Consider the following 24,132-nt stretch of genomic DNA (forward strand, 5'->3'; position numbering starts at 1 on the left):
CACACACACACACACACACTCAGTAAATATCTGGCAAACATCTGTTTTTCAGTATGATTTTCTACTATTTAGGAATCCAAATTACCCAGTTTAATTTCTTTTGCCCATTCTTCTGTAGACAAGTTTTATTTCTGTCTAGTAGCAGTCTTAAGGGGCCAACTGTGATTAGGATGAGTGATGTCCTGCCATTTGTAACAGAAGGGTGTGGGTAAATTATAAGGAAGTGATGTTACAGAGCGGAGGAACTCTTTCTTTATTAGTAACTTAATTTTTTTTTTTTCCCCCCGTGGAATGTTATGTGCATAAAAACAGACTTTGCAGTTGATACATGTCTGGAGAGTGGGGTGATGGTGGTTTGGTTACCTTAGTTCCCCTCATCCTTCCCCAGTGCATCCACTCCCCAGTAGAGTTGTTCTCACCTATTGTGTGCTGCTGGGAAAGCAGATGGCCTTCCTGAGCTTCCAAAAAATCAGGTCCCTGTAAGTCCTTAACACCGGGGAATAATTAACACTTAAACTCCTCAAGAGGAGAGGTGTCAGTACTGCTTCCTGCAAAAATACACCAAGCCCTTGCCCAAGAGCTGGTGCAGCTTTTTCCTTGTTCCCAGTGAGATGATCTTCCATCCTGCCAGGTCTGCATGTCTGAGCCGACAAGCTTTGCACTGAAACGTCAGACATCTTTCTGTTTAAGGACACCTCATAAATAACTGATCATCGACATCTTAAAATCTTCTTCTGTTAATCTCATGGCAGGCCCAGGGATCTTTCCTGGGGCTTGCTCTCAATATGGAGGTAAGAGATGCCAGCGAGGTTAATGGAGCGTCTCACCCAAAGTGGTGCTGCAGAATGCTGCAGGTACACGTGTAGAAATTCTTTTTTATCAAACCAAGTTCTTAAGTTGCCCTTATATACACTTACTTGCTCACTTGTAAGAAATGTAATAAAATGAGTGCTGGGGGAAGGAAATAAATCTGAAGTACTTTCCTGCCATTCTGGATGTGTATATTTGGTTCTTCAGTTTTCTCTTTTTAATCCTTTTGAAAAGGAGAAATTCCAATTTAAGCCAGCCCGTGGCAGTGTTTTTCAGCATTTCTTTTGCTTCTGCTGCTTTTAACGCTTAAGCCTTGGTGCTAATTGGAAAGTGGAGAAGCTTCCTACGTGCTACATGCAGTAGTTAGTTTCAGATTTAGTAATGTTTTAGCATTTTCACACAGCTGTTATTAAAATGAGGCGGTGATATAAATAATCATGGCTCACAGGTGCAAAATTACTGTTTCATTGTCTCTGAAGCTTAAGTGATGTGTTTCTATTGCCACTTTTCAAATGGATTTGCTTTGTCTTCCCCATTGTCTTTTAGCATAACAAAGTTTATATTATTTGAAAGATTCATTAAAACAAGTTTACAGCTGGTTCTTCTTTTTTTCAAGACATCTTTGAGACCCTTGTCTCCTGACCTTTCTGAGTTACATGATCCACCCTGGGATGATTCTCATCTGACTTCTTTCCCAAACAGAGGACTTCCTCTGTCTCTTCTTCCAGAGTTAAATAGGTGTTGGTATTTATTTGTTTTGTCTTTTAAATGACATTCTGAAAGTTATTTTTTTCCCTTTAATATTTTTTTCAGAATAGTAAGACTTTAAAAGGAAGAACGTAAGTGAACCCAGAGCTCTGGTGTTCTTGTGAGCTCTCAGATTTACCCCTCAGTATAAAAGGAATGGTGTCAGAAAAAATGCTAAAGCTCCAAATCCCTTCTAGAGCACATTTTGCCTGCAGACAGCTGCCCTTTCTGCTGCTGTGCTGGTGGCGCTAGGTTCCAGCCTGCTTTGTCTGTCAGCTCTTCAAGGGGATTATGGAAGTCTCCAGTAAGTGGCTGATGTCTTCAGTGATCTGCATGAGGTTGTCACTGAGTTGTTTCAAGCTAGGTCTAAAAGACCATTTACTTTTCTGGAAGTGCTTTCCATTGTCACTGCTACCCCAAGGGAGGGTAGTGGAAGGAAGGGGAAAGGAAAGGTACTTTTGTAGCAATTAACTGACCAGCAAATACCCCTGTCCTGTGCAGTCAAAAGGGGCAAACACTGCCAATGCCGAGCCAGAGGTGGCTACAGGTGAGCTGGGTCTGGCACCTCCAGCCTCTTCTCTTGAGGCCTTTGGCTCTGGGCTGCAGGTTTTGTCACATGTACAGTGCCTTTGGTGCAATTCAGCTGCAGTGGGTACTGAGTCAGTGGCTTTAGCTGAGTAGCCAAAGGCTGCCCTTGCACCTACAGTCACGTCCTCCTCAGGAGCCTGGGTTCCCTTTGGTCCAGAGCAGAGCTTTTCAAATGAACTTTTGATCTTTCAGTAGCATAGGTCCTTCTTCTTCCTTGAGGAAACTTGGCAGGGCTTCGTCCCTCATCTCTCCTGCCACGTGCTTGCAGCACCACATAATGGTGCTCATTATGATTCAGCAATGTCACACCTCACCAAGGGCATCCCGTTCCCATCCAGTTTCCAGTGGTCAAAGAATCATAGTTCTGTCCAGCCTATGTTTTGGGTTTTGTTAGTATGTACTTCTTTCCCTATTCCAAACCTATTTTCTTCCATTCTCTTTTCAAAGTCCTCTTTCCTCTGAAAGCCGGAAAAACAATAAGCCCAAGAAAGTATATTTTCTTTCCAAGCACTCTATAACTACCAAGTCTTTAAATCTGTGTAATACTTACAATCTAGGTTCCCCTTTCTGTCATGTGCTCCTGTGTTTTATGTGTGATGGACATGCACAGTAGAGATTCTCGACTGCTTTAAGTCTGTTAGCAGAGTCACTAGCTATGGTAGCGTGGCCTTCAGCAGGAGAAACAAGGTAAATTAGGTCATGCAGAGCTCCTTATTTCTGTGACTGCTTCCTCTGTTACCACGCTGGGCTTGCCGGCTGTAGCTGAGGCATTTCTGCAGAATGCTGGCTGACAGCACAGCTGTACCCTCTGTTTTTAGATTGAGTAGCTGTAGCAAAGGGCTTTATGATGTATGGCAGTACGCTACCCATGCTTAACAAATGATGGGAGAAATGAAATACTGGATGAGGAATGTTAAGCTGTATGGGACGGCTGCCAGTCCACACTCCTGGCCTGGAAAGCTTTCCTCCTTAATGCACTTGAAGGAAGATGAACAGGTGGTGGTCAAGAAGATGCTGTGGAGCAGGCATTGTGGCAAATCTGACTGTTGGAATGAAAGGAAAAATCTCCAGGAAGATTTACAACTGTTTGGATCTATGTTTGGAGGGATTGTACAGGCAAGCTGCCACTTGCTTAAAAAAATCTGAGTCATGATTTTCCATCTCCTCTGCAAGTATTTTTGATGCATCAAAGCCAATTGCGCTTCTCTTCCTATGCCTTAAACTAAAAGAAAAGAACCACTACCCACAAAACCCACAACAGCCCTTGCCCAAATCCAACTCTCTCAAATTTAATTGTGTATCCTGCTGTGTTAATGGTCTTAGACCCTTTCTTTTATCCCCATCTACCTGAACCAAACTTCACAGGCAGGGCCACACACAGAGAAATGTGCAGTAGCTACAGAGCATACAGAGGTATGCTGCCTAGGTTTTGGACCAGCTCTACTGTATTGCTGTTAACTCTGAAATTACAAGAGAGCTGTGTTAAGAATCAAATTGGTATCATCTGGCCTAATCACTTCCTAATTTTGCAAAGCATTCCAGGGGTTTTATATCCCATAATTTTTCTTTAAGTATATTACGAGCAGCAACATTTAAGGCAATACCAAACTGTACAGTTTCATTTTGGCAAGCAATGCCTTGAAATGTGTTTCTATTGGTTTTGTGTATGTATTCTTCTAGCCCTTTATTTTACCCACAATTTTTTAGGTAAGTACTTACCATCCTTCACCTTTTTCCAGAATCCAGACTGTAGCTAAAACAGCTCTCTGTGAGATAAGAAGACATCAGGATGCTTTTGAAGCTCAGAGGGCAAAGAGGGGCTGTAGGCCATGAGCGGGAAGTCTTTTCCAAAGTCCCAGAAGGGGCTGCACTGGGGATGAGAGCAGGATGGGGATCAGATGCATTAGCTCCAGCCTTGCTTTTTAGAACTGGTCAGACCAGTGTCACCTGCCCTCAGCTCTACAGAAAAGACAAACTTCATTTTCAAATAGTGAAAGCCCCAGTGAAGTCTTCACTACCCTTGGGTTGATATAAAACTGGGTGGAGGGTGAAAAAGACACTTAGAAAGGCTGTGATAACAGGAGCACCTGCAGATAAGTACATGTTTTGTGGGGCTTTTTGCCTGCTGCTGGGCAGAGAATACGCTCACAGACGTCTGTGAGAAATACATGGGTGAAAGGACTTGTAAGTCACGACTAGCTCTGCCACTGGAATTCCTGTGTACCATGTATAGAATGACTTACCACAAAAATGTCACGGAGGAGGTACAGAGAAATGTGATGAACAGTGAAAATGTCGTGTCTGTGGCACACTGCCAGCAGCAGCCATTTTACCCACATTTGTACTTTCACTTCATTAAGTGCCCTGCTGTGGATGCTTTCCTTCCATAAGCTCCATGTCTGTGTTGTGACTGGAAGGGCTGATATCTGGGAGACAGATCCCAAAGCATCTGCCCTAGAAGAGGGTTTGTGTTTGGGGGTTCGCTACAAAGCTTTTTGCACCTGATGGGCACTGGTGTGGAGCTGATGGTGATGAAAAGGTACTGTGCAATAGGATATTGGAATAATTTGCACATAGAGCTGCTGGTTCAAGCAGTTGATGTTCGTGAGCCTTGTAGCATCAGTACTGTAGATAACAACAAAACCAAATAGTCTTAAAGAAAACATTGTAGCTGGAGAGAAAAAGTTCACTGTGAACTTTCAGGCTTGTTTTTCCAGTACCTAACAATGTGCACTTCAGTCTGAGAGATTTTGGACCTGATACCCTTTACAGCCTAGTTTCTTAGTTACTTTGTTGGTGCCTATTCTCTTGATTATGCTTGAAATTCCAATAACCTTGCTGGCATTTGCATCTGTAGCTGTGTGGATGTTTTCAGACCTCCCTTTTCTTTTGGGGGGGAAAAAAAAAAGTGATCTTGAAGTGTGACATAACTCTAAAGCATTTCTGCTGTGCAGAGGAATTTGTAATTTTACTGAGCTAGGGAATACCTTGTAGAGAGTGGTCTTTTGTGTGCTGTACTGTTACTGTTCTCAGACTCAGATTTCACTCATCTTAAAAGGTTAAGTTTCAAATGTAATCAACTAAAAATGTTGTGCTTTTTTTCCACTCACTTTGGTGACATTACAGATTCTTTCTGAAATGCAAAACCAATGCAGTATCTCTGATGTTAATAACACTAATAATCTAAAATAATTCTGAAATACCAACATGTGCAGTCCAGAACTGAACAAACTTTATTAAGTCTGATGGTCAAGTGTTCATGTTTTTTGCTGTCTGGATTGTAAGAGCTCTGTGGTTTTTGTTTTCATAAGCAGCAGGTGTCCTGCTGGACAGTGCTGGAGAGATTAGTCAAATGGAGACTGGGAAGCATTGGAAGTGGTGGGCTCGACTGGCCTGTCCTGCTTTTGTCCCCTGCAGTGTCCCCCAGTTCTGCAGGGGAAAGGAGATGAACAATGCAACGGGGCTCTTCAGCTGTTTGTGTTCTCTGGGTTTGGAAGGACGATGCATTTGACAGCGAGGGTAAAAAGTAACTTGCAGCTAGAGTGAGAAATTGCAGAGGATAAAGTTAGTGAAATGAAGGAAAAAGGACTTTGAAATAAATCAATACATTGTTATTGCAAGAATACAAGGAAGCCTTAAAAAAAAAAAAAAGAGGAAAATTAGCTAAAAAGAGCATGATCATAAAAAAAATGAATTAAGGTCACCAACCATTAGTAATATAATCATTGTGGCAACAGCAGTAGTACTATTTGGGAAATAAACGATGTAAAAAATGTTAAATTTTGTTACTCTAGGGTGCCTGTTATGCTTTAGGAATATTACTCTTCAATTTGGAACTCCCACTAACATCATCCTGCTGCTAATCACTTCCTCTTCTCCCTCATTTTGGAAGCACAAAAAGCAAAAAATCACAGATTGAAATGAGCAATTTACTGGAAACAGAAATGAGATAAAAAACCAAACAGAAACAATAATAAGAGATACAAGACAAAAAAAAACCCCAAAAACCCAAACAAACAAACAAACAAAAACTATCAACAAACAAATACAGCACATGTCTGGTCTCCAGGTTTCTCCCTTCTCCTAAGCAGTGAGAGAGTGTCCCTTTCCCCTCCACCCAGCAATGACCTGAGGTGGTATTGAATAATGAATAACATTAGAGTCCTGGCCATGCCCCCTCCCAATTTTTGCAAAAAATTAATGCAGTCCCAGCCAAAACCAGGACAGTGCCTAAAAAAAGTTTAATTTTTTTCATCAGATAATTATTTTTCCACTCCTAATCTACTTGTAAGATCACAGGTTTTCATAGTCATCATCTTTCCGCAGTAAATACTTGATGGAAAGTAAAGAGTTCCCATCAGGATGATTTGCTTGAAATTATTGGCTTTGAGTTTAAAAAGTCAGTGGGAAATCATTTTAGGAACTATTAAACTTTAGATGTAGAAAAGGAGAATGGGGAGACAGTGCAAACTGTACCAAAGGGCTGCTGCTTCTGGTTGGTAGGCCCTTGGCCTGAGTTTATTTGCTAAGGATGTATAGGGTTGCTAGAAATGTATAGGTGATTTCGTGGAACTGTAAATCTAACTCCCCAACAACTAGCCACAACAAAAATAAGAGATAAAAATACTATAATAGAAAAAAGCAGTGCAGTGCAAACCAGAAGCATCTTGCTCATGGCCAGATTGAAGGCAGGACTTCTCAGGGCACCTGGGACTTGCTTTCCATGTGCTCCTGGGCTGTGGTGTGGGACAGCATTACTCTCTTTCCCCCCTTGTGTAGCTGAAGGGAAACCTTTGTGGGACAGGGTGTGCTGTCTGACTGAAAAACCATCTGTATCAGCCAGCATCAAGAGCTATGCTGGGTTTCTGCCCTGTTAAAAACCTGAAACCTCAGCCAAAACCACTCACCGTCAATTCTAAGATTTGTTGGAGAGAAAGCAAGGGATATTAGTTGATTGTTGCTTTCTACTCTCAATGTCACCTTCTTGGCTGCTAACCTACCCCATCCTGTGGTGCTGAGTGCTCCAGTCTAGTACTTGGATCTTTCTCTGAACTGTTGGGGAGCTCGTGTAGGAGCCCCTCAAAACATCTAACAACATGTAAAGCAAGAGGAGCTTTGCAGATGAGAAGCTGTATTTCCAGTCAAAACAGCATAACTTTATCTTCCCAGTATCTCATTTTGCCACGTGGCCTTGTGCTGTAAGAAAGCCTAAGAGGGTTTGTAGGAGTTGTCTCTCTCCTCATGCCCACGTTGCCACCATGTGTGGCACTCAGTCCTCTGAGTGGCAAAACTGAATCAGAAAACAGGGAAAGTGGTGGGCAGCGTGTGAAGTATAAAAACTTAACCCGTAGGATGCTAGAACAGGAGACATGGCTCTGCTAAGACAAATCCTCCTCTGGAGAACAGATACTGGGTCTCTTTGAACAGCTGAACTACCTGCTGCTAAGGAGTGTCACGGGCTCACTGTTGAATGCTCCAAGAGTTCTTTCTTAAGCTGTGTCTGGAATTAATATGAAAGGAAGGCTAGTTTTTTGGCATATGTCTGTGAAGCAGTTACAATGTGTGGGTACTGGCTAATGCGGGGTTTTGCTTTGCTGTGCTGATAGAGCGAAGGGGAGGAGTAACTCATGCTTTTCTGTCTCCCCATGAAAAAGATATGTGTTGATAGTCCATGTTTTTGTCCATGCAGGTTTTACAGTCCACGTGGTGTTTCATCTCTTCCCTTAACTTATTTAATTTCCCTTAATTTATTCCTCAAGCTGGAAATATTTATTATCTTTTTATTATTATTATTATTATTTCTGTTAACCATGAGTTTTTTTGCATGCAAGTGTATCTGATTGTTGTGGATAGACTCCAGTGCTCAGGATTACATAATTCTTCTGGAGCTTGAACTCCTGGGGAGGCTGCAGACGTTGGCTTGTCACCCTTCTGTCTTCCTCAGCCATGTGGGGAAACTCTTTATTTTCTTGGGGGGGTTACTTTTCTGTGGCAGTTCTCTGAACTACTTCTGACTTACCTGTATTTGCAGATCTGCACAGATATTCGAGGGGCATGGACAGTTTTTGTTGAACCTTCCTTTCACAGAATAAAAGATCTGAATTTTCTGTGGCAGAAATGCTTTTTGCCTTTTATCCCCTGCTGGGTGCCATTGTATTATGCTTACTGTGGGCTTTTGCATAGTGCCCATTATTGTGATGTGTGTATATATTTATATAGATTTTTTTAATATATATTTCATATATTTTGTATATTCAAAACCCAGTGTGACTAGCATGGCCATTGTGTCTTCTTCAGAGGGATAGTTTTATTTTTGTTTTTATAATGTGTGTTTTTATCTCTGAAAGCTAAGCTGAAGAACTTCATCTAGTACACTCATATTTAATTTGCTGTCTGTTGTAACATCAGTTATTTTCAACATTGCTTCTTCCCAGATTTTGCCTTCCCACTGCATGGATTTTTTTTTGGGGGGGATCATTTCCCTTCACTTGTCTTACTTAGCCTGCTTTTCTTCCCCAGAATGAATCTCATTTGATTATTTTCAGACTGCATTTCTATTCTCTCTGAGTCCCTGTGCATTATTTCCTTGTTCCCATTATTTTTGCAGCTCCTCCAAATGTGATATTTCCTGGAGATTTAAGTTAGCATGCTGTCTAGAATCTTTTCTGGAACATTAAAGAAAATACCAAGTGAAATAGGACCTAATACAGGTCTTTGCAATATTGCACCTTCTTCCCTTGTTATCATTTGCTTTTATCATGATTTATTTGCAGTCCGTTTTCAAATCAAGCCACAGTATTCATCTCAAAGTGCAAATCACTATCAAATGTTTACTGAAAATCAAACAGACCACATCTGCTCCTTTTCCTTAGACTCCTAGAGCTGTAACACTAGCCAGAAAAGGGGCCAATTTCTAGCCAGTTCTGCTCTTCTGAATAGAAATCACGATTTCATTGTCCTCAGCCTTGTAGCCTGGTTTACTTTATAGGAAGTCTCATGAATTAAAACAGCTGTGCAGCCCATTCTGAAATTCTGTTTTGTGGAGAAACAGTGCTGGGAAGAAAACAAGTGGAGTTTATGCATGTGAGGGGGAGAAAGAAGAGGGATGTATGTGTGTGGGGAGAAGGGACGTTGCTTTTATCTGTGTGTTTGAGTAACTGGGTGATGGCATTAGGTGTATTTCTGAGGAACTGCACAAATCCCTGAATATTCTTGTGTTTCTAGACCATGGTTTTCATATAGTTAAGTGTTTAGCACTCTCCTGCTCTGCTTTCCCTGTGGCCTGTGATGCTGTTGATACTTGAAGCTGCAGTGAAACCGGTGGTGGCCTCTTAGCTAGACGCCTTGGAAAACTCCTCTGCTTTAGCTGTTGCCCAGGTATCTGTGATACAGAAAAACTGTAGCACTTCTCCTGTAGTAAAAGGACCTTTCTCACTCTAAAGTGCAACAGATAAAAACAGCTGTTTGGGGTAAGAAACAAAGGAATTGAGACAAAATATAAGGAGATGATGGAGACTGTAGGATAAAAGCGAGAGCATGCTTAGCCAAGAACACTTTCAATGGGGAGTATGAATTATAGTCCCTGGAGATCAAGCAGAAGGCATCTCATTCATGCCTTTTTGCTTTGACCTGGCCATAATAAAATTTCAAAAGTTTCTGGTGACAGTAATGCCTGCACTGGGCTGCTTAGAACAATATTTTATACCAGTGATTTAAAAGGATTATTAGTACCCCTTTTCAGCTGGGGCAGGTAGCTGGGAGCAGGCAGAAATAAATTTAATCTATTTTTCTAAAAAGACTTTACCTATATTTTTGAGTGTACTTACCATCTTCTCCTGCTCTTGCCTGCATCCCCTCTTTCACCTGGCTTTTGTTACCTGCTCACTGCCCAGCCTGGACCACCTGCCATGATGGGAAGGATGGCATGAAGCAGTCTGGGTGTTGAGATCTGTAGACAGGATGGGACTAGGGAAGAGCGTTGGCTGTGCTTTGTACTGAGAGGGAAGTCTGAGTTGGCCTGCAGATGGAAATTTTTTCTGTCCAAATCTTGGGAAGTAGGGTATGGATGTGGGGTTTTTTTTGTTAGTTTGGTTTTTTGTTTGTTCATTTTTTGTCGTTGTTGTTTTGTCTTTTTTTTTAAGTACAGCTTAAAAAAAAACCAGCACAAATACTGCTATTGAGCCTGCTGATCGAAGCTTTAAATTTATTCCTAGTATGTTCATTACTGTTCTCGTGAGGCATCAGAGGAATTTAATCTAGCAAGACACTATGAAGAGGTGTTAGAAGCTTATGGTTGTGTTTTGTAATACCCTTACAAATTTTCATCTAATGCACTGACAGCTTTGGGGCAACTGCGGGCCTATAGACCTCAGAAATGTCTTCATCATTTTCCTGCTGTGTTACATTTTCCACTTGAAAAAATCCCTTTTTCATAGATGGATGCACTAGGAAATAGGGCAAAAAGGTCTACATCCACCTCAAAATTGGCAGTCCCAGGCTTTATGGGTGGCACATGGGACTGTGGGCTGTCTCTCTGCTTTCTCCTCCTCCTCCCTTCCCCAGGTACAGACCTAAACTGAACAGTCCAGACCTAAAGACCAAGCCCAGATCTGAGATGTGCCACCTCTCAAAGTCTGACCTTGTCCTCCTTGCTGAAACAGCTTGGTACATAGATTTTGACCAAGAAAGTATGCAGGAATGTCTGCGGTACTCAGAGCAACCTGGGAGTTGCAGATACCATTCTGCTGATGCCCCCCTTCATCACAGCTGCAGAGGTGGACCAAGAGCCTCCCAGCTGGGTAGTCCCTGCAATGGGGCTGGCAGTGGTCTCCCACCTCCCTCCTCTACCCAGTACAGCCAGCAGGTCCGTTCTCTCTCCACTGAGTACTGCTGCAACCAAAGTATTTGTTTTTGCTTTGCTTTATTACTTACTACAATGATCAAAGCAGCCACTCCTTGTGATCATAAAGAGAAGTCTTAAAATCTTATTTAAGAGCACAAGTATTTTGGGCTTTGACAGATACGCTTTGAAAACAACACAGATGTGCAGTGTCAGATTTCACTGCTGCATGCAGTGTCTTTATTTCAAACTGTAAATTTGGCTAGTAATGCTGGGCATGTGCTTTCCCAAAATCTTGTTGCCTGCAACACGGGAAAAACAAGTTTCTGGGTTGTGGGGATTTTTTTCCCCCTGAATATACCCCCTTGGAGGGTCTGAAAGGAAAATGATCTTAGCAAAGTGAGCATTCAGCCCTGCGAAGCTGCAAGCCTATGGGTTATTTTTAACCTAATTACCTCGAATTAAACAAAAGCTTAAGAATGTTTTTGCTTGAATTGAAGGTGAGGCTAAGTAGACTTCATGTGCAGAGCAGCTCCAGCCAACAGTGTGGCTCTTCCATTGCAGAATAATGCCCGTGGCAGTGCCCTGTGCTAACGAACGGCGCTGGCTTTTCTGAAGGGCTGGCTTTTCTGAGCTGATGTGAGAGGATATGCAGCTCTAGAGCAGTTCACTCCTTTCCCCTTCTCACCCCTCCTATGGATCCGGTGATCATTTCAGACTTGGTGACGTTTTAGATGGAGCACGGTCTCCTTACACTTGCCTGGCAGTGGCTCATTAACTGCGTGTTAATTGAAACTGAAAGTTTGTCAGTTGATTCAATTCAGTTACATGCTAAATGAATTTAGTGCAGTAAGCATTACTGCTGTGATGAAAATCTCTGTGGAATTGATCTGTGAACTGATTTAAAGGGATTCATTGGCTTCATCAGTGGCTCTCAGGGGTCAGCATCGGGAGAGCAGGCAGATGTAGCCACACTCCCAGCAAAACAATTCCTGCTCTTCTCTTTCACCCTAAACAGTTTTAATTACTGGCCAGTATGCTCCCTTTCCAGGACATATGTTAGGTGGATAAATTTACTCTGGAGATCTGAGAAGTGAAAAGGAAAATGAGGAAAATTAAAAGTCTGGTTTGAATTCTGTAATTTAAATGGCTGAAATGTTGGATTCTTATCTTCCTATGGATTAACCAGTCACAAAGTTTTCCTAAAGTTTGATTCAAACATAAACATATGTTATAAAGAAAAAAAAATTAAAGAAATCAGAAAAAAAAATCTGCTTTAAACTAAAGGACAGAAAATTCAAAATTTACACCCTCTATAACTCATCTTTTATACTTGGCCACTGCAAAAGTCTCCCTTAAGTGGGCAATTTATTCTGTATGCTATACCTGCTTATATGGTTGGTTTCTGTGTGGAGCCAATTTTTATTGCTAAGTTATAAACCCTTTGAAAATAGGGGCTTGTAATGGAAGTGCTGACAGACCTTTAACTAGGTCAGTTTTATCTGGCTCCATTATCTTTTCTTTTGTTAAAACATTAAATGGTTGCAGATTTGTTTATTTTTCTCGCAGTCCCAGAATTTTAACATGGGTATGTTATTGAATTGTTTTTTCTTCAAAATGTCAGGAACACGCAGTACTAGAGAGTTTATCCAGACTACGCAGTCATCTTTAAAAGTAAATTGAACTGTTGTGTCTTATTTCAAGATTTGCTTGCTCATACAGTACATTTGGTCTGTAGCACAGCATTACCATAGTAATACCAAAGTTTCCTTTTTCTCCTGCTGTCCTCTTCTAATCTTGAATTCTTCTTTGTCTTTTGGGCTCCTTTCTGTGTAAAATGACACTGATGTTTTTTTGTTTCTTCCATTCAGATGGAAAGCCATACCACTGCAACTTCCCCGAAAAGGAAACCCCAATGATAACATCTCAGTTGGATGAACTCCCAAAGCTGGGAGGCTGCAATGCCAGAGAGAATGAGGCCAGGGAATCTAAACCAGAGATTCCTGCTCTGGTGTCAGCACTGGAGAGTGTCATCAAGGAACCCTTTTCAAAATACCAAGGTTCTGCGGACATAAAGATGCCAGTATTTCATCACAGCCAAGGGCTTCCTTGCTCCAGTCACATTGCTAGCTTTGCTTCGGGTATGGGCCAGACATCTTTAGACATGGTCATGGACTTGAAAACGTCACTTGAAGTGCAGGCTAGTCGTGCTAGAGAAAATTTGCTAGACTTGCACAGGGAGCATCCTCTCATAGAAAAAGGTGCTGAAGTTCTAGAGGTAGCTCCACTTGATTTGAGTGAAAAATCAACAAGGGATAATTCATGCAATAAATATCTGAATACATCCTTGCAGGCTGCTTTAATTGTCTACCCATGTCCTTTCTGCAGTCACAAAACCTATTACCCTGAAGTCCTATGGATGCACAAAAGAATTTTGCACAAAATCAGCTGTAACTCAATGGTACCCCCGTGGGTTCAACAAAATGGATTCAAGAGTATTAAAACCAACCTGGTCTTTCTGGCGAGGAGCGGGCGCACTGGCCCTCCTCCTGTTCTCGGTGGTAAGGAATGCCAGCCTTTGCCCATTGCCAGATTTACACGTACTCAAGTGCCAAGCACGTTGCCAGGTTCCAAACCCAGCTCCCTTTCTGTCGGGATGGCTGCAAAGTCCGGGAGTACGCATCCGTCAAAGGACAGTCATGTGCTCGGCCACTGTGGTTCACGCGTGTCAAGTCTGGATGGATACAGACAGCCCAAGTTAAACCATTCCCAGGAGCAATACAGCATAGCAGCACAACAAAAAAGCAAATACGAAGCAAATTCCAAACTTCCGCAAATGGGAACCTATGGCAGAAGCGTCACACCTACTCAAACTGTCATATCCAGGCCTAGCACGCAGCCCACCAACAGTAAGCAAGTGGAAAAGTATGTGGTTCCCCAAGGAAGTACTGGTTTTGCCTCTCCAGGTAAGCACTGTGCATCCGACTCCATGAAGGCCAAATACAACCCCCCGCTGCAGTACCATCCTCTGTGTAAGAGTGAGCAGTACCCTAAACATGAAGAGCCATCGGTGCCTCAGAGGGAGCCTCATGTGAAGGCTGGAAATGAGATGAGGACATTGGCAAACTGCACAGCAGTAGCACGAGCCAGTCCAGTGCTGCAGCCTCAGCCTGGTGCCGTGGGAATTCCTCCGGCTTTACACTCCAGCAAACAGGATCTGGGATCAGATGGGCATGAGAAACATTTGGACATTTTAAATATCTTTAAAACATACATTCCAAAGGACCTTGCTTCACTGTACCAAACCTGTGGTGCCAACAGCCCCGTCCTAGATCACACAGGTAAGATTTTAACAAGCCCTTCCATTGCTGAGGACGTAGCTTGTTTGTTCCTTTTTTGTTCAGAACCATGATGTGCTGTTTCCCAGTTTTTTCCTTCTCTGCCTTTAACAGTTAGGATTACAAGTTCACTGTTTTTATCATTGCTGGATAGGCTTGAATAGGTTTGTTTACTGCTCTCTTAACATTGCAGCATCCCCCCTTGTGCACTGTGTGACATTTCTGTCGCAGGTTAAATGTATCTGGTTCCACCTGGAGTACTGCAGTTCCTTTGTCCTCTTGCTTCAAGCAGGCTAGAGTTACACAGATGTGCTGTCACAGGAAGATCCCCCTGATATGCTGGTGCTGGCACACATCATCATCTTTTTGCTTCAGGCAAAATAAACATCCTCTGAGGCTTATCTGTGATGTTACTTTGGAGGTTTTGTTCAATTTTGTCTGCAAACAAGTCTTCCAACAACACAGAGAGATAATCGCTTGTCAGTGTCCTTTGTCTTTCGTGACAAAAGTCTTAAGATCTTCCTTGTCCATATCAAAGGCTACTAGGTATTTTTCAAATGAGTCTTTTGATCTGTTTGTATGCTTATAATTAAAAAGAGGCAGAACTGAACATGTGCCTGCTAATTCACATAAGCAGAAAAATCAGTTGTGCAAATAGCCAGTTTAAAAGTTTGGGGACTAAAAAAGTTCAATAGTCATATAAATAAAAATACACCTACATATTTGCATTTGAAACCATACTCTTCTGACGATCTGCCAGAATTAGTTTGTTGCAGTGGAAACTGAAAATCACACTGATTGTTTACACACAAGATGTATGTTTGTCTGTAGTGGAGGAGAATTGGAGCCATACCATACACCTCTTACCACTTGTAAACCATGCTGGTTTTTATACCCTTCCTCTCTTTGTAGAAGTCGTGCAAATCAACTCCTCATGAAAAGAACACACATTCTGGGCCGGTGTTCCAGTGTCCCTGCTTGACATAATATGCTCTGTTTTGTCAAAGGCATGTGTGAAATGGAGTTTTTGCAAGTGGTACAAAATCCAAGACACTTGGAAGCTGGTAGTCTTAAGGACAGCTGTGGTCTAGTCCCCAGAAGGTGTGTGCAAGTTGAGGTAAGGAAGGAGCCCAGAGTGTTGAGTCAGGTCTTGGTGGAAGGGCCTTTTGGAGGAGACAGGAAGGCAGAATCTCTCTGACATAGTCCATGAGTGAGTTGCACCTTTCAGCCACCTCCATTGTCAGTTCTGCTCAGTCACTTCAAAGGTGGTACTGCATAGGAGCCTGTTACTTATTGAGCAGATCATTTCGCAGGAGCTTAGGGCCTGCTGGATGATTGCAACCAACATCAGGCTCCTGGGTTTTGTTAAGGAAGCAGAGGAAGACATGCTTAGTTTCTGAAACTACAGTTTCACTGTTCCTTAGGGTTTTTTTGTCCAGTCGGCTTTGCTTTTGCCATCCCAGTGGATTGTTGTTCAAAGTTTCTCCCTGCCCACTTCCTGCTCTAAGTACCAGTTAATTGTTTCACCCCCAACTTGGGGTACCTTCGAGTGGGTGCCCTCCTTGATGTTATTTAATAGTACATTGTGTCAGCCTGCTCAGAGAAATCTTAATGATCCAGTGAGCTCCCAGCCACATTAGGAGGGATAAGAGAAAAACAGTAAAAGCTAGGAAATAGAAGATGACTAAATGAAGGCAAGGACCAGAAAATTCATGATGACTTTGGGAACAAACTAAAATAGGGGCAGGGTTTCTAAAGAGGTCTTTATTTACCTGCTTTTTAAAAGAGGGATTTTATTGCCAAAATGTTTTTGCTGGGCAGTGATTTCTAGAGACACTTTAACTGGAAGTTATTTAGTGCCCATCTCTGCTTTGAAACCTCTTCTTTCATTCCAAGTGTTTTACAGCAGTCAAGTTTTCAGAATTTGAAACCTCTTTTTTTTTAATGTAGCTTGTCTTCATTTTATATACAACTTCCAGGTTGCTGATGTTTCTCCAAACCAATTGGCATGACGGCTGTTTTTCATAGCACTCAAATAAAAAGCTGCTTCAGGCAAAAGAAATGAGATCCTACCAACTGCAAACAGAGGAGGGTAATTGAACTTCATCTGAAATAACATATGGCTCTAGATAGGCTGAGTCCTCTGAGTCAGTATGCATCATCCTATTTAGCTTTAATACCGTAATGTGAATATGACAATTATGACATAAAGGACATCCAAAAATCTGGTTTATATATAGTATTTGTCATGTTTTTTACCCTCAGTTGAATATTCCAAATAGACTTTGCTTGGGGTTTTTTGGTATATGATGTCATCTTGGATCACACTAGATTATTTTAGTGTGTGGTAGTACAGTGTTCAACTTCCTTTTGAGTGGCTGCATTTGTTTTTGGGATCCTTTCTTTGGCGTTTGTGTTTGTTCCAGTGTGTCCTTGGAAGAGAGTTCTTTTGTGATGCAGCTTCAAACATGAAGCTTCCTGTGCTAGGCTAGGTTTGTTTCACACTTCCCAGTCTTCCGAAATGCCTGTAAGAGAGAATCTTACTGTTATATTTAATAGAGGTTATTTATTTTATTCGTGCCATTTGTATATTGGAAAAGGGTGAGTTATGGCAGCAGATGCACTCTTTCTTTGGGGCTCCTTTGAGACCAGCTTTGAGCGTGGATTTCACAGGAACTCCCCATTCACACAGTGGTGTTCCTTTACCTGAATTATAGAACACCTGTAGTCATCTACCCCCTTTGGTTCACCTAGAGGATAACCTGAGTGATGACTCACAGGGGTATTGCCTTGTGGCAGCTGTGCCCATGCTCAAAGCTCTGAACTATCAAAAGCCTTCTGGTGGTACCTGGGAAATGCAACAATGGCAGATACATCCGGAAGCAATCCATTTTTTCCACCTGCTTTTTGAGTAACTTCCTTAAAGTGAGTGCTAGGGAGGGGTTAGGTGGAAGTCTTAACGCACTCACCCTTGGTGTTTGTACAGGGGTTTACAAACAGCATCCTCAGCCTTCCTCATGGGTGGGAGAGGTGCTTCCATGAAGGCTGGTGGATCGGATTAGTGATGGCTGCTGAGATAATTGTATTCCCCTTCAACAGAAGGAAACATAGGTTACAGAGGGATTAAATGTCTTTCCAGAGGTGTCAGAACCATGACCTGAGGAACCCAGTTCTCCTGGGCCTCACAAAGCTACTCTGCCAGTCCCTGCCTGTCCAGTAGTCAGCGTGGCACTCCTGCAAAGGCCCGAGCTGGTTCCTCCACACACTTCCCTCAGCTTTGCTTTCCAGCTTGCAGCTACAGTTCTGGGCAGTGAGGGCACAAATGCTCGTAACAGCTCAGAAATCCTGCTTTAATCTTGACTGCCTTACAAGGCAAACCCATTCCGTTACAGTTCAGTAAGGTTCTCATTGGTATTTAGAACATGTGATATTTTAAATTTTATTTTGTTAGGGTTTTTTTTTTCCTAGGGTTTTTTTATTTGTTTGTTTTTTTGTTTGGTTTTTTTTTTTTTTTTTTTGTGTGTGTACCTGGTCTGAATATTTCCCCAAATCATGATCTTGTATTTAACGGTCAGTATTATTTTGTGAGTATTCAGGTGCATTATGCAGACTGTGCTGCCATCTGCAGGAGGTGCTATTATAAAGGAAGAAAACAATCTGTGAGAGGGTTGTTTGGAGTTTTTTTTTGCAGCAAGACATTTCTTTGCAGTGTATGGTCTGGTGAAAACCATCCCAGGATGCTTGGCTTCATACCAGCAGAGTAAATGGCAGCTGTCTTCTTCTCCATTCATTTTCAGATGCAGCATCCATATTTTGGATTAATTTTGTGGCATCCTGCAGTTGATTTTTCAGTTGTGTGGAGGTTTTTTGTTGCCACTTTTTTGGTCACAGTTTTATTCTTTTTAAATGCTGTAACTGGGGGGAGGGGGGGAATATGAAAGAAAAGCTGAAACTTCACTTCTGTTGACTTCCCTCTCAGAATTTCTTTAAAAGCCAAAGTATTCCAGTGGCAAATGGAAACATCAACTCTTTTCTTCCAAAGAGGGTGTTTTACCAAAATAGAAAAGATGATGTTCAAACATTTTTTTTTAAATAATAAAAAAGCCCAATAAAAGTCAAATGTGTCTTTTTTGATCAGCAGCAGAAAGACAAAGACCAGCCCTTTAAGTCAGATGCTGTAAACTGACCTTTGGAGAAAAAGGAGAGGTTTGAGCGGTTTTCCACAAATGCTAATGGCCTAGAAAACATGTTTACCCAGGGCTGGGGGAAGGCTGCTGTGCTGCTACCAGCTCAAAATGTCCGGAATGACACTTTCATTCACAGATGTCTTTCGTCTGTGCCTCAGAGGTCCGGGGTCAGAGCAGCACCGGCAGGCAGGTAGGCAGGGGCGAAAGGTTTGATCAGTCTGCGATGGCTCCGCTCGCTCTGCATTTGTCTCTGAGGTATTGCAGCCTGGGGGGGACAGTCGGGCTCTGGTCCTACTCACTTCCTATTATCCATGTGACTTGTCTCCGCCACGCTGGAGTCACTTTGATTTGCCTGATGTACTGCTTGACAAAGCTGGGTGATGGCTGAGAAGTGGATCCAGCTGCTCTGAAAAGCGCACACCTGACATGCCAGTCCTGGTGCGGGCACATCATGGGGAGCATTTTTTAATTCAATGTAATTTATGCATTCTTGCAGTCCTGTGTGTGCCTGGCCTGTCAGCCAGTGCCTAGATGAAGGCTGACAGTTGTCATCCAGGGCCTGAAGGTAGCCTCACATAATGACACATTAGACATACTAATGATGTTTTCTTCTGGCATAATGTTTTCTTCTCAACTTTCCTCTCTCCTCTCCCCCACCACGCACCCCCCCTTCCCTCCTTCTCTCCTGACTACAGGGATGCTCAGGACACAAACACGCCAAGGAGACTGTGTCTGCAGAGAATGTGGAAAATGCTTTACCCAACCCAGCCACCTCAGAACTCATCAGAGGTCCCATGCAGGTATCTTTTCACACTCACTCGTACTTTCTCCCTTTCCCACTTGACTGTTTCAGATTCAGCTAACAAAATGCCAAGAATTACATTTCACGTACCGTGTTAACCTAAGTAATTCCAGAACCTAAATCTAATAGACAGGTTTTTTATTTTTATGACTATTGCTCTTGTTCTCCAAATACTGCTTACCTGATCCCTGCCCGAACTCCATAAAATTGCAATGCATTTAAGATAAGTCTGTTTGCAAATGTTTTATTTTAATTAGAGAGTAGGGTACTCAGAAATGAATATGCTAATGAATTCTGTTGCCACCAGCACAAATTGAAATCAAAGTACCCCTTTCAGCACAACATAAGGCTTTGTTTTGCCTGATCGTTGCTGTTGACAGGAACATTTTTGTGGGAAACGAGATTTTCCCTCAGACTGGTCAGCCCTAAAATGGGAAATCCCTACCAGCCTTTTTTAACCTGACAGGGTCTGTGGTTGAAGCTGGAGGATGCTGAAGCCACCAGTGTTGGTGAGCCCTCCTGAGCATTGCATGAGACAGGGAGAGTAGCAGGTTCCTCCTCAAAAGTGTGAATGATGCATACATAAGCCAGTCTGATGCAAAATGACAGAAGCCAAATGGTAAGTAATGCAAGAAGAGGGTCCCTTTACACATACACTGATAATTAATGTTGTCAGTGATTGCTTTCTTCAGCGCTGAAGTCTGAATTAAAAAGGGCAGTGGCCCTAGGCTGCCATTAGCACACTCTCTTACAGTAAGTGTTACGGTAAATTGGTATTTTCCGGCCACAGGCTAGTAGCTGGTGTCTTTTTTTGAACGTGGTTAATCTGTAATGGTCTCAAATGATGTACACACACTAACGAAGCTTGAATGTTCATCTGTTAACAAGCCCCCTTGTTCCCACAGTGGTATTTGAGTCTAATGGACTCCGAGGTACTGAAGTTCACACCACCTCCGCAGATGCCCCAAAACAAGTATGTTTTACAATTAATTGGGTGTTTGGTTTTTAATGTAGTAGCTGGGAAAGAATGGCACAGTGATGCTCATCACTAAAGCACTGACTGTTTTATAATGTGTATAAATAATAATGGTATTGCTTAATTTTTAGCTCTTAAATTTTTAAAGCATTTTATCAGAATCTGATATATAGAGAGTCAGTTAATTGTAAAGCAGGTAGTTAGTGTTTAAATAAACATGATACTGGCTTACTGGGGACTAGGTGGGATGGGTAACTCTGTAATGTGCTCTGACGTGTAATAGTGAGATAGTACATAAAGAATTCCTGGAAATCTGTTTTTACAATTAACACATTTTCTGCTGCAACAAGACAACTAACGTTTAGTCTGTATTTTTCTGAAGAGTATTTGCACCCTGATACCCAGTATCTGACTTAGAAAAGTTCTCATCCACCAGTTTCCATGGACTCTGTTAGTGCGCTTTCCTGTTTCTTGTATACAGTTTCCTGTCTTAACAAACACTTCTCAGAGCTCTGAATTATACATGACAAAGCTGTTACACAGAAAATCATTAAACTGAATTTGTTTCATGTATCTTACGTCGTTGGAGAATAGTGTCACAGCCTGGACCTTCCCATTCCATTTGCAGCTTGGCAGGTTTGTTTCAGAGCACACCTTCTCATGGGTACTTCTCTTCCATTGTGAAACTGCCTCCAGCATCACTCACTTTTCCTTTCATCCTCATTCTTAGTTTAATTTGCACTATAGCAGCCTCTGTCCTCCTGTCTCTTACTAAACTATTGCAGATGTTTTTAACCATGCTTAGAGAATGCATCTTCATGCTACTCCCAACATGGTGAGTTTTAGGAATTGGTTTCTACTTGCTCAGTAAACATTCTCACTGGGCACCACTACGCTGTCTAGTTCATATGCTGCACCCTTCATGAAGTCTCTTGGCACCTTCTCTGTGCCCTTTCATCTTTCTGGCCCAAAGGCTGCATGAAGAGCCCAGCCTCTGTTACAGGAGTATGTGACTTGACACCAAGCCATAAGAGGGTCCAACAATTCTCATAAAGTTTCCAAGATGGAATAGCACTTTGGTTGTTGTTGTGAGCAATGTTTGCTGTGCTTTTGTGGGACAGTAGCTGCAAAGTTATGTTGCAGTGTCCCCCTTATGATGCTTATCTGATAAAATTGTACAAGGACACATCCGTGAGTAACAGAGACCGATATCAATGTAACAGAGTGAAACACTGCAGCTCTGCCAACTTGCTCAGCTAGTCTTCAATTCTCATCAGTTTAGTAACACAGATTAATAAACCTGAGCATCTTTTAAAAAGCTCTTTCATCTTTTCATGCTCATGGTTTTCTCTCGTGTAGCTGAGATCACATTCTGAAGGCATCTGGGCTTTCTTCTAGAAGGCAATATAAGGTCAAAGTTGGAAATACATTTCCAAAAAATTCTGGAATGGCCATATATATCCAAAAAGAAATATGGCAGCTCAGACCATATCTGGATTCCTTTTGTAATTTGGGTTATATTACTGCACAATAAACTGACTCACAATCTTGTCTTTGTAAACTATTGTCATGCCAAAATTCATTGACTAGCTTCTTCCATGGTGAAAGTAGCTTGCTCTTTCTATCTGCCAGTCTGCCTTTGAAGCATTTGATTAAATTACAGCATCTCCCAGTACAGCAGAACACTGAATGGGGGTTAGCTTCTTGAATGGCTTCATCTTGTGCCAGTCAGTATTCCTTCCACAGAAGATGCGGTGTGATCACTCCTGCAGGAGATCATTCCCTTTCTTTTGTCTTGTTTGCTCCTCAGTACCAACCTTTGTCTCAATTTGTCAGCATCTGTGGCAGGGGGATTATTCAGTTGTCTGCTGTTTCGCTGGCTCTCGTTGCAGGCAGGCATTGTGCTGCCCCAGAAGACTCCACCTGCACAGTCCCTGGGCGTTACAGAGGGAATACTCTCATTTCCACAGCTGTAGGGGCCTTTAGAAGCACAGAAATGAGCTCTCAGTGAGAACGGTGCCTGCAGCATTCTGTTAACATTACCATTTCCCACTTCAGATGTTGTCACTCCATGTCTTCATTTCATTTCTTAATTGGGGACAGATCTTTTCATAAGAGTTTAGGGTGTAAAGTCAGTTCAAGTTACAGAAGTGCCATGCACATGCTCCGAGCAAGAAACAATAGTTACCTATATGGTAGTTTGAGAAGGGAAGAGGGTTTTTTTTGGTGTCAAGTGGAAATGATTCACTTTACATAATATTTTCACCTCACAGGTCAAATAGCTTCCCCTGAGTAGTCTGCTAAAGAGTAAAAATATTAGCATTAGTATTTCAAGGTTCCGCCATTCCCTTCTCCCAGTCAGCCAGATCATCTCTAAAGGTTTAGGAAACAATGTTAGGTAGGGCTTTTAAAATCCCCCAGCATGGTAGCTTACAGCAGTGCTACATTGAATAGCATTTTTATCACAGAATAATTCTAATTCTGCATGTTAAAAATAGGGTCTACAGCCAGGCTTTTTCAAAAATGAACTAGCTAAATCTATATTTAGGTGTCTAAATAAGAGCCCTATTTTAGGGTAGTGAACCACCAATAGGAGGTGCAGGTGCTCAGCATCTGTGAAAAGGAGGTTACCTATAGGAGTGTGTAAAAAAGATCAAAGACACACGGTTTTGTTGCTATTAGCACTGGGCTGTGTTTCATGCTTTGTTATCAGCACCAATGAAATACAAATAAAATGTAGGAAATAAGATGTTCATTCATAACATTATTTATTGTGGTTTCTTATTTCTACCTGAATGCTTTTAAAAAAACCCCAACAAAATGACATTTATACTTAAAATTAATTTCCCATGAACTTTGGAATATTTCCTACTCTTCTTTATCTAAAGGACAAAAAATGCTCATTACATACCCCAAGTCAATACAATCTGTGCTAAGTCATGTAGATTCTCTTGAAAAGCTGCCATATTAAACATATTGAATATTCTGAATATTTTTATAAATGCTAAATATCCCAGTATATACATAATTAAACTTGCTTATCCACAATGAATATGTATCTTAATTTGGAATATTCTTAAGCAACATCCAGAGACATGATTTAGCAGGCATGAGTTCGGGGAGTACACTCCAATTGCACATACATGGCAAGACAAAAGCTGGCTCCCCTTCAGAAGGGGCCCTGCAACCACGTGTGTGTGTCTCAAAGCAAGGCTCTCCTAAAGCGTGGAGTCATTTCAGAGGCACTGCCTGATGCTGCAGCCAGAAGTCCAATTCCCAGTGGTACACGAGTCAGTCTGGAGCCTGCTTTTTCACCGTGTGACAGCAGTGGTGGCAGTTTCTAACACGTACGCCGTGTATTTTGACTCCTTCAGCGTTTTTAAAACCATATAAAAAAACCTGGCCCGCTTTAGGAATGTAGTTTATGCTCTATCAGTAGTGTCATCCAATACACTCTAAAAATTTTAAGGGACATGAAATCGGGTTTTCAAAAGGCATGATTTCCTGGTTAGCAAAAAGGGAGAGTTCTCTCTAATTGAGTGTATATGCATGTGAACCATATTTGCAGCACTGGAGCCAGAGACACCAAGTTCTCCATCTTCTGTGTGAATGAAAGAAATCTCCAAAACTCCAACCTTTGTCCTCTCTGGAAAACAATCTTTTATTTAGAGAAGATCAGTTAGAAACTGCAGCCCAGGTTAAAAACCCAAACTGTTGGTATCCTGAATTCTCTGGCTGAAGCTTACCCCATGCCAGAAGGCAGTAATATTGGCCTGTTTTGTGAAAAAGCTCTGGACACCACAGTTTTTTGGCCCCATTCACTGAAAAGACAGGTGTGCAGTAGG

The 24,132-nt window shown here is 42.0% G+C and overlaps 1 protein-coding gene across 3 annotated transcripts in view; it reads left to right on the plus strand.

Moving 5' to 3' along the window:
* The window catches only part of ZNF516 (zinc finger protein 516), a 101,599-nt gene that overhangs the window by 71,869 nt on the left and 5,598 nt on the right, over positions 1–24,132 (plus strand). For all 3 annotated transcript variants that reach the window (XM_053959650.1, XM_053959636.1, XM_053959644.1), the window contains exons 3-5: positions 12,856–14,325; positions 19,205–19,309; positions 20,217–20,284. In XM_053959650.1, coding sequence (XP_053815625.1) covers positions 12,856–14,325; positions 19,205–19,309; positions 20,217–20,284 — 1,643 coding nt within the window. The remainder of the gene's footprint in view (positions 1–12,855; positions 14,326–19,204; positions 19,310–20,216; positions 20,285–24,132) is intronic.

Source organism: Vidua chalybeata, chromosome 1 (assembly GCF_026979565.1).
Source record: "Vidua chalybeata isolate OUT-0048 chromosome 1, bVidCha1 merged haplotype, whole genome shotgun sequence".
NCBI classification, from domain to species: domain Eukaryota; kingdom Metazoa; phylum Chordata; class Aves; order Passeriformes; family Viduidae; genus Vidua; species Vidua chalybeata.